The sequence below is a fragment of the Populus alba genome, chromosome 9 (assembly GCF_005239225.2).
Source record: "Populus alba chromosome 9, ASM523922v2, whole genome shotgun sequence".
Classification (NCBI taxonomy): Eukaryota; Viridiplantae; Streptophyta; class Magnoliopsida; order Malpighiales; family Salicaceae; genus Populus; species Populus alba.
In genome coordinates, this window is record NC_133292.1 from 2,404,774 (window position 1) to 2,415,612 (window position 10,839).

General features: G+C 35.5%; 1 protein-coding gene across 1 annotated transcript; it reads left to right on the forward strand.

The window, feature by feature from the left end:
• Nucleotides 1–317: 317 nt before the first annotated feature.
• On the forward strand, nucleotides 318–9,452 carry LOC118053742 (potassium transporter 7). Its single transcript, XM_035065086.2, has 10 exons — nucleotides 318–815; nucleotides 912–1,140; nucleotides 1,236–1,484; nucleotides 1,661–1,711; nucleotides 2,721–2,981; nucleotides 5,225–5,277; nucleotides 5,429–5,549; nucleotides 5,774–6,028; nucleotides 7,822–8,344; nucleotides 8,569–9,452. The coding sequence occupies exons 1-10, from the start codon at nucleotides 525–527 to the stop codon at nucleotides 9,101–9,103; spliced, it is 2,568 nt and encodes an 855-aa protein (XP_034920977.1). The 5' UTR covers nucleotides 318–524; the 3' UTR covers nucleotides 9,104–9,452.
• The last annotated feature ends 1,387 nt before the right edge of the window (nucleotides 9,453–10,839 follow it).

A 10,839-nucleotide genomic window follows, 5' to 3' on the forward strand; every position in this document is an offset into this window, starting at 1 on the left:
AAATATTTAACAATTTAGCACTATTTTATTAAATTATCTTATGCTCATTTTGTGTAACTAAACAAGGAAAAATTCAAGTGTTTTTGTCAAATTTCATTCCTATTTTTTGAATTTGTTATTTTTTTTATTTAAAGATTTTATTTTATGTATTTTAATTTTTTCAAATAAAATAAAAAATGACAGGTTATTTGTTTTCTGTTACCATTATAAAATATTTAACAATTTAATATTATTTATCTTAAATATTTTATGCTATTTTTCTAAGAAATGGGTTATCTTATGCAAATTTTACATCACGTGTAGGAAACTCATGCCAGATTAGATTGCTTGGATTCATTAGGGTCCATTTTGACCCGGATGACCAGATTTTTAATTCAAACCGACTGATGGATCCTCGGGCGATCTAGAAAAACCATCGGAAAAAAAGAAAGAGAAAAAAACTAGAAAACAAAAAAGACGCACAGACCAAAATATTCCTCACTCAATCGATCGGATTCTGAAACCCTAGCAGAATCCGAATTGTAATGGCAGACGAAGACGGCATTGGCAGATCCGAGAGTCGACTAGCGTCGATGGACTCGGTGGAGTCACGGTGGGTGTTTCAAGACGACGACGATGACGAGGATGATTCACTGATGGACGACGACGACGAAGAACATAGTCAATTGCGGCGCGGTGGTGGATTAGACTCTGAGGAGGAAGACGAGGAGGACACGGCCGAGCAGCGGCTGATCCGAACTGGTCCCCGCATCGACTCCTTCGATGTCGAAGCCCTAGAGATCCCCAGTGCCCACCGCAACGACTACTTCTACGAGGTGAAAGTGAAAACATTTATTTATTTATCCTTTGATTGAATTTGACAAGTGAAAAAAGAAAAAAAAATTGATCTGGAAATGGAAAATGCGTGGCAGGAATTGGGCGTGGGAAGGAGAATAATACTTGCATTTCAAACGCTGGGAGTTGTATTTGGTGATGTTGGGACAAGTCCTTTGTATACCTTCCATGTTATGTTTAACAAAGCACCTGTTAATGGGGAAGAAGATGTCATCGGTGCATTGTCTTTGGTTTTGTATACTTTGATATTGATTCCCCTTGTTAAGTATGTGCTTGTTGTTCTTTGGGCCAATGATGACGGCGAAGGTACTGGTTATTAATTATTATTGGTTGCCTCTCTAGTTAGTTACTGATTATGGCTTGTAACCATTGTACTGCATGCTATATTTACTGCATTGCAGGTGGCACTTTTGCGCTGTACTCTTTGATTTGTCGCCATGCTAAGGTCAATCTTCTCCCTAACCAGCTTCCTTCCGATGCTCGTATATCTAGCTTCAGGCTCAAGGTCCCCTCAGCAGAACTTGAGAGATCCTTGAAAATAAAGGAGAGACTTGAGACATCACCCCATCTCAAAAGAATGCTTCTCATGCTAGTGCTTGCTGGTACCTCTATGTTGATTGCTGATGGGGTTGTTACCCCTGCTATGTCAGGTCTGTTTTTGGAGTTTATTATAATTAAGTCATGGTTTATATGAGCAAAAAAGCTATTTTAGATTTTTTATGTACTGATATTTTTTTATGTAGACCATGTTTGCTGTCTTTTTCTTTGGTTCCTAGTAGCTAGTACCTTGTGATTTACCCAGGTATCTTTGTCTGTCTTAATGCAGTAATGTCTGCTGTTGGTGGCCTAAAGGTTGGAGTAGCTTCAATTAAGCAAGGTGATCTAACATTCTGTTAACCAATTTTTTTTCATTAGAGATAGGGTTTCTTCCCAACTTTTTATTCATGAATTATTCTTTTGATGACCGGACATTTGGATCAAATCATTTCCTTTCCTTCTTTCTTTTGTTTTGGAAGTTGGGTTCTGGATCTGGACAGCAGGTTATTGTAACCTGGACCGCTGTCAAATTAATTAATTAATTAATAAATAATCGTAACTTTGATAACCTAAAAACTTGTTTGTTGTGTAATTTATAGGAGATCCAAGATAGGGTAATCCTAGGTGGAGTTTGTAATCAGATTGTCCATTGAATGATAGAAACTTAGGTTGTATATTTAGTGTTTGAATGCCAGAAAAAGTAGACTGGGAAGAAGATTTTTTTTGGTCATTTTGTAAATTATTCGAACATAGAATGTCTTTGGAATACATGCCGACCCGGCATCAAAAGCTGGTGCAGGAATAAGCTGTTGTTGTGTGGATAGTTTATATAGCAAAATTGTGCGAGATCAGTTGCTGGTTATATGGTTCAGAAAGCGTTCAATACTACCGGAGCTGATTTATACACTGAATTTTGCACTTGTCTTAGTACCTAGTAGCAACTAGGAGAATGAGTTTTTCTCTATACTAATGCCCTCTGCAACTTAATGATTGTAGTGCTCAGCTTGGGCATGAATCAAGGCACTGGTTCAGTTTGGGCATGGGTGAACTTTCCTAATAGATCATCAATTTGAATTTACACCGTGGATTTGTTGGGCAACCCCCCCTCCTCACTGCCAAAAAAAAAAACAAAAGAAATTTCTTGCATGTTCCAGGTTTTGGAAAACAATTTATTGGAAAATGATTGAAAATAATTCCTTTTTGAAATTAGTTTGACTGCAATCAAATTAGCAAACCTTGCGTGCCTTCTACTACACTGGCAAATTTAAATGTCCTTGCCTTTTGTATTCTTGTTGTTGTGGAAAACTAGCTATAATATTGAGTTAATTGTTTTGTTTTGTTTTGTGCAGAGCAAGTGGTGATGATTTCGGTTGCTTTTCTTGTAATTTTATTCAGTGTACAGAAGTTTGGGACCAGTAAAGTCGGACTTGCTGTAGGCCCTGCTTTATTCATATGGTTTTGTTCTCTTGCAGCCATTGGGATTTATAACCTTGTTAAATATGATAGCAGTGTCTTGAGGGCATTTAATCCTGTTCACATTTATTACTTCTTCAAGAGGAACTCAACTAAGGGCTGGCGTGCACTTGGAGGTTGCTTGCTATGTGCAACAGGTAACACATTAAAGTAGGATTTTTGGGTGCTTGAATGCGATGGTGCTTGCCTTTTTTGTTTAGTGGTACTACGTTCTTATTGATTCCACATGTAGATTTGGTTGGCTCTCTATTTAGTTCACCAAATCATTTTCTTGTTTGTGGTTGGATAATACTCACACTAGCTGTTATGAAGTTCATCTAAGCTGAATAATGTTGGATAATGGGTGTATGAAGCCCATGAAAGAATTTAGGTTAATGTAGCAGGAATTATAAAGTTCATCGATAAATGGTGGTTGTTAGAGGATAACTGGATTTGATTGACCTAAAAAGTGTGATCTTTTGGGAGTTAGTGACAATAAAGATGGGTTAATTTTCATCAACTAATTTAGGAGAGTGCTGGATAGCCTTGCCATTTCTCTTGTTGAATGGAGATTGCATTTGGAATAATCTTGAAAGTATGATGGAGTGGAGTTATGTTGCCAAAGAGTGGAGTCACTTAAACTACTGAGAAACAGAGGATGGATCCCCAAACCTCACTAAGCAGCATACTTTTGACAAATAAAGAAAGGAATTTCTATAAAGAGACAGGCTTGTACATATACCAAGGAAGGAGAAAGAAAGAGTTTAATAGCAACCATCTTACTGTCTTAGCTCCTCAGGTTTGCTTGGGATGCTTACTTAAGGTTAAATATCTATGAACTATAAAAAAACTACGTCTTTATAGGGTTTGATGAACTTCTATTTCAACTAGAGGAATGGGACTTTGTGGAATGAATTCTTTCTTCCTATTGCCATTGCTTTGGTCCGGAGATGGCTTGTAACTTGTATGGATGGCGGCAATGAAAATAGAGATGGAGGTGATTTGTTTTGGAGTGTTAGGCGAAACTCCCCTTTTCTATTGTTTTTCAATGTTTTTATCACCTATACAGTTTGCATAATGCTTCTATTTCTTGTGTTTTTTTTTTTAAATGGAGGGGGAAGGGGATAATATAAACCGGAGTTTCAGTTTCTTTAGGAATCTAAATGATAGAGAATTGGAGATTCTCTTCTTCCTATTCTTAATTCTTTTGTTTGGCAAGTGATCTGATCACAGATGATGTTCTTTGGAAAGTCTGGTGTTTTCTCGTATAAGTCTTTTCTTCGTCATTTTCCCCATTTTGCTAACTTTTACCCTCTTCTTTGTCTCGCCGTTTCTTGGAAGGTACCCTCTAAAGTCTCTAAAGTAAGGGACTTCTTGTTGATGATTTGTTGCAAATAGGAAGGCCTCACAAGGTCTTGTCTCTCAATATTTATGTTGTGGCAACAAATTGATGAGCATCACAGTAACTTATTTTTAAATTGCCCACTTGTGAGGATATGTGGTGCAGATTGTTTATAATGGTGGGGATTCTTGGGTTTCATGTGATAGTGTCAGATTTCATGTTAATCACTTTTGTTTCTGGAGGAAGAAAGATAGTATGATGATATGGTTTTGTGGTGTATGTGTTGTTCCATGCTGTACTAGGTTGGATCAGAATGCTAGAATTTTTTAAAACCAGTACATTTAAGACAATTCTATTTTGGGATAGGATACTTTGCCTCTCTTCTTTATGGTGTCATGCTTCTGGTTCTTTTAGGGACTTTCCCTGGCTGATATTCAGCAGGATCAGGCTATTTTTTTTTTTTTTTTCCATTTACTTTCTTTTTTGAGAGGATGATTTATTCTCCATCAAGCTTTTGTAAATCCCTTTTATGTTAGTATGGTTTTCTCTAATTTAAAAAAGAAAAGAAAAGGTTGAGATGGGGAGTAATTTGCATAATATGAATGACACAATGTCTACTGTTGCAGGGGAGGTATGGCCCATACCTCCAATTCCAAATTTGACAAAAACAAAGGAAGTTTAATTCTTAATGAATTGTCCTCTTTGATTAGAAAATTAGTAGCAAATGTAGCCTTCATGAGAAAAATAGGGCCTTTGCATGGTTATCTGGTGCTGGCAGGGATTGAGAGATCTTGACTTGAGGTGTTCCTAGCAAAGACAGAATAAATTTCAATACCAGTTTTGTCTATATAAGTTTTTTGCTGTTTAGCAGAGCTCTCTTAAAGCAATTGTTCTCAATCAATGGCACAAATTGTGTAATGTGGAACTTGTAAATAATTCACACCAATTTAAAGAATGTCCTAGTCTTAATTAAATGATGAACTTGGAAGGTGATGTTTGCAGCTGCACTGCTCTTTTATGATTGCTGCTGATGGCTTCTTCCTTCGCTGTTTTTTTAAGGATCTGAGGCAATGTTTGCGGATCTTTGCTACTTTTCTGTGAGATCAGTGCAGGTAAAGAAGCAAGAAAATACCTGTTTAATGTATCAGATGTTGAATCTCAAGTTTCTCTGATGTCAAGTGTCATGAAGCCTTTCTGTTTTTATATTCTTTGTTAGGTTATGATTGCTACGATTCTGATTTATTTAATAGTGATCATTTGCAGCTTACCTTTGTATTTCTCGTTTTACCTTGCCTTTTATTGGGTTATTTGGGTCAAGCTGCATACCTAATGGAACATTACTCTGATGATCTGGCTGAGCATGCTTTCTATTCTTCAGTTCCAAGTAAGCTTCACTTTTTATCTGTATTGATACAGTCTTATGTAATTTCTTAAAATAGAATCTAACTGCAACTTGCACAGCCTTGTGACTTTTGTTCTTCTTACTTTGCATCGTGTATTGGGAAAAAAATTATTTATTGTGGTATAAAGTTGAATTTAGTCCTGTCTTACATTTGGAAACTGTTAGTTTCATTTCTGTTGCAACAATTTTTGGTGTGTGTCTTGCAGGTGGTGTTTTCTGGCCTGTCTTCCTCATTGCTAATTTAGCGGCATTAATTGCTAGCCGGGCTATGACTACTGCTACATTTTCATGTATAAAACAATCAACAGCGCTTGGTTGTTTCCCCCGTCTTAAAATCATTCATACCTCGCGGAAATTCATGGGTCAAATTTATATTCCTGTCATAAACTGGTTTTTGCTGGTAGTTTGCCTGGTGCTCGTCTGCTCTATCTCAAGCATTACTGAGATAGGAAATGCATATGGTAATACTTGTTTCCTAGTTTGAGTTGGATTTTTTCCTAGCATTCTGATCTCAACTGTTCATCAATTATTGAGTTTGCTTTTTTGTTTCCATTCTTTTTAATGACATAATGAATGTCTTGAAGAAAAAAAGTGAAGGATACCTAGGAGTATAGAATAAAGCACCAACAATGAAAGCAATAGGAAGTTTTTATATCTTACATTCTAGCAAGTAGACATCGTAGAGGTCCAATAACACAATGTCCCTGTTTTAATTTCACCATCAGCATGCCTGTCACTTCAAATGCTCTGGACTTAAAAAGACTTGAGCGGAACCTTCTGGCATGCAATCATGCTACTGCATGTCTTTGACAATTCCCACCAGGTACTAAGCACTGTCCTAGATATAACCCAGTGAACACCAAATGAAGTATTGTCACCTTTACTTCAGCAGAAAAGAAAAAGAAAGGAATCAATTGGATGGAATTAACAATCATGAAGGCATGTCATAATGCTTCCACCAACACTAAATGGAAATGCTGGTGCAAACTTCCAGTTTCTACTTCCATAGATATAACATAACTGGTGAATTGTACAACTTTTCAAAAAATATTTTGTCTTGAAGTGTCCACTTTTAGCAAGTCTTTTGACATATTACCCTTGGTATTCACATGAATTGTGTATGCTTGCACCATTGAGCAAAGTTTCTCATAACTGTGACTGCCCATCCTGAATTGTGATAAAAGTAATAAGCCAGCTTTCAATTCAGCAGTTCTGTATCTCTTATTAGCTGTTTCTTCCCCCCTGTTTTACTGTTTGTCATCGTTTGAATTAAATTTTTGTGGCCTGCTACTCAATTCCTAATCATTGTGTTGAATACCATACCATTTGCTATCTTTGCCTGGGAACTAATACTTTTTTGTCCACTGATACTCGAGTATCTTCTTTCAGAACTAGAGCCCATTTGTTTTTGCATTTCAAAAGTGCTTTTGAAAAAATTTAAAATTGTTTTATTTTTTTCTTTGCTTCAAATTAATTTTTTTTGGTGTTCTTAAATCATTTTGATGTGCTGGTATTAAAAATGATTTTTTAAAAAAATAACAATATTATTTTGATGTATTTACAAGGAAAAAACACTTTGAAAAACAATGGCTATCATACTCCCAAACACCCCCTATGCAAAAAAATGAGTAAGTAATGTTAAGCCTGGATTCTCACAATCTTCAAAAACTGACTCTAAAGTCCCCGATCAATAAATGAAATAGTTCTTTTGCCTTGGATAAATTCCTGCCTATCAGTTTGGTTGAAGAAAAATTTAAACTTCAGGGAGACAGGAGTGGAAGCTTTACAAGGAAATGAATAGTATCTTAATATTACTCATGTAGTTGATTATTTGCTGAAATTTCAGTGGTTGGGTTTTTCTTGTGCACGGTTTGTGGCAGCTACATTGTTGTGACTGTTGATCGCTAGTCAATGTTTTGGTGATAGTTTATAACTTCTGAATCATACTGTGAATATCTAGGAAATGAATTGACTATTGAGCTTCTTCCATTTATCTTTTGGCTTATCTTTCATCCTAGCTGAAAAGCTGTTACACTACTGCTATTCTTGAGCAGCCGATTCCATTTATAAACTGTTCAAGTGAACCCGTGTTTTGCTTCAATTATTTTGGTGTTTATGCAACTTGTTGATGCAATAATCTGCTCTGTGTTGAAAGAGTCTAGTCACTTCAAAGTTTTGTATCAAATTATATGCTTTTTATTTGTACTTAATAATGTGAATGTTTAATTATTCCAATGGTAATTTGTTATTACAGGAATTGCTGAGCTGGGGGTGATGATGACAACAACAATTTTAGTAACGATTGTTATGCTTCTCATATGGCAGATAAACATAATTATTGTCCTGAGTTTTTTGGTTATTTTCCTAGGAATAGAATTGGTCTTCTTCTCATCAGTTCTAGGAGGCGTGGGAGATGGAAGTTGGATCATATTGGTCTTTGCTGTAGTTATGTTTTTTGTAATGTTAGTCTGGAACTACGGGAGCAAGCTCAAGTATGAAACTGAAGTTAAGAAAAAACTGTCAATGGATTTGGTGCGTGAATTGGGACCCAATCTTGGAACTATTAGAGCCCCAGGCATTGGTTTGATATACAATGAACTGGTCAAAGGAATACCAGCTATTTTTGGCCATTTTCTTACCACTCTTCCGGCTATCCATTCAATGATTATATTTGTGTGTATAAAGTATGTTCCAGTTCCAGTAGTGCCTCAGGGCGAAAGGTTCCTTTTCCGACGAGTCTGCCCAAAAAGCTACCACATATTTCGTTGTATTGCTAGGTAATGAGCTCAATTCTTGCAAGTGGGAAGATGTTTGATGCATGGAAACATGTGACTTTCTGTTAGATGACCTGGCAACTTTCATGATGATAATTTTATTGCTACTTGTCATTTTTTCTTGATTGTTTAGTGTGGGATTTTCATGGGCATTAATCTTCTTGTATTAATCAATGTTCTGTTTTTCTTTTTACCTTCTCACCCTTTTAATTTTATCGCTGAAACAGGTATGGGTACAAGGATGTTCGTAAAGAGAATCACCAGGCATTTGAACAGCTGTTAATTGAGAGCCTTGAGAAGTTCATTCGTCGGGAAGCCCAGGAACGTTCGTTAGAGAGTGATGGGGATGATGATACAGACTATGAGGATGATTACTCTAGTACAAGAGTTTTAATAGCTCCAAATGGAAGTGTCTACTCGCTTGGCGTGCCTCTACTAGGTGAGTACAAGGACACAAGCAAGCCCATTTCTGAAGCAAGCACATCTGAGGAGGCAAACATAGGGTATCCCACAGATTCTGCTTCTGATGCAGAACAGAGCCTTGAAAGGGAACTGTCTTTTATTCACAAGGCTAAAGAATCTGGGGTTGTATATCTTCTTGGCCATGGAGACATTAGGGCAAGGAAAGACTCCTGGTTTATCAAGAAGTTGGTCATCAACTACTTCTATGCTTTTCTGAGAAAAAACTGTAGAAGAGGAACCGCAAATTTGAGCGTGCCCCACTCGCACCTCATGCAGGTTGGCATGACGTACATGGTTTGACAGTTGATCTTGATACTAGTGCTGTAATTCTGATAGCACGCCACTGCTGTTGATTGGAACCTGAACACTTTGGTTCACCCATGGTTAGGGCAATTTCTCGATCTGAGATACATCCATGCGTTCTTACATACTTCATCATCTTCCTGACCATGTCCAGCTGTTTGGATCGGATCTCCAACCCTCCAACCCGCCGAGATCTTTAATTGGGAAATTTTGTAGTGTTGATAGTTTCTGCTGTGCTCAATGTAATTGATTTTTTTACTATACTGAGAGATGAATTTGGAATTGACTCCTGTAATTACCATTAAAGTGATGTGAATCTGACTTGGTGCAGAAATTCCTTTTCTAAGTGTCCCTAAAAGAATTGATTACCTTATTAAGTTAGATGATTTTCATACGATACTGCCATGGTGTTACTCTCTCGTTTACTCCACCCATTGTGGCTTCGAAACGAGCACCAGATTTTAAGCAGAACTATCGTTGGAAAAATTCCCAAGACAGGGTGGATTTCACTTGTTTGCCTCTTATTTTATTATAGAAAATGCATGTTAAAAGAAACCAACACGTTATTATCCTTTCAAGTATTATTTTGTCTTTGATGAGGATTCACAACCAAAGCTATCGATGCTGTTTGATTATTATTCCAAGAAAAAAAAATATAGAATTAGTAAAGAAAAAATAATTGTTTTAATGTTTAAAATGAAGTAATTATCTTTATAGTTTGTCTGGATATGATAGATAAAACAAAGTAAAATATTAGAAAAAAAATCTATTTTATCTTTAATATGTATTATTATTACTTATATATTTTAAAAAATAATTAGGTATTATTATTTTTTTACTTTAATTTATATTAAGTACTAAAATTAATAATATTATAATAACTTTACTTATAAAACCAGAACTAAATGACAGGTCAAACTTCTTTTACTCGTGACCTAAATCATACCTTGGATTGACTTTAAAGTCAAGTTTTAAATTTATGATAATAATTATTTTTATCCATATATTAACTCAGGTCAATCCATGTTGACCGTCCCAATCTAAGCCTTGTCCTTATTAACCCTTGAATTAGGTTTTAAAAACTATAATAATAACTTTTATACTTTCATTGACTGAGGTCAACCTGGATTGATCTACTAATTTATAACTTGAATCTTGTCCTGGATTGACCCTAAATCAAGTTATAAAACCATAATAATTACTACTTTTATTTTATATTAACTCGAGATCAATTTGAACATGTGACTCGAATTTTGTCTTGAGTCAACCTTCGAGTCAGGTTTTGACACTATAATAATAATTATTTTTTTTTTTTATATTAACCCGGGTCAACAGTCAACCTCACTTGTAACCCGAACCTTTCTTTAAGTTAACTCTCAAATCAAGTTTTAAAACTGTAACAATAACAACTTTTATTCTTATGCTAAATCGAGTCAACTCAATTCATGATCTAAGCTTTGCATTGAATCAACTTTTAAGATTGATTTTAAAATTATAACAATAACTATTTTTATCCTTGAATTGAATGTTTTTCAGGGAAAAAATTAATAAATAGTCTAAACCTCCTATTTTAAAAATACAAATATTCATTTTAAAATTATTTCAAAAACAAATTTAATTTTATATCTTTATCTTTCTAATCAAACATATTTTTATTTCCACCATCTCCATCCTATTTTTATTTCCACCTCTCCATCCCTTTTGATCTAGAACGAAACATTATCTTAAATATC

Excerpts from the sequence above, each read along its gene's own strand:
- LOC118053742 (XM_035065086.2), top strand. The coding sequence starts at position 525 with ATGGCAGACGAAGACGGCATTGGCAGATCCGAGAGTCGACTAGCGTCG. Across the intron at positions 2,982-5,224 it reads TTGCTTGCTATGTGCAACAG|GATCTGAGGCAATGTTTGCG; the intron begins GTAACACATTAA and ends TGTTTTTTTAAG. Across the intron at positions 6,029-7,821 it reads TGAGATAGGAAATGCATATG|GAATTGCTGAGCTGGGGGTG; the intron begins GTAATACTTGTT and ends TTGTTATTACAG.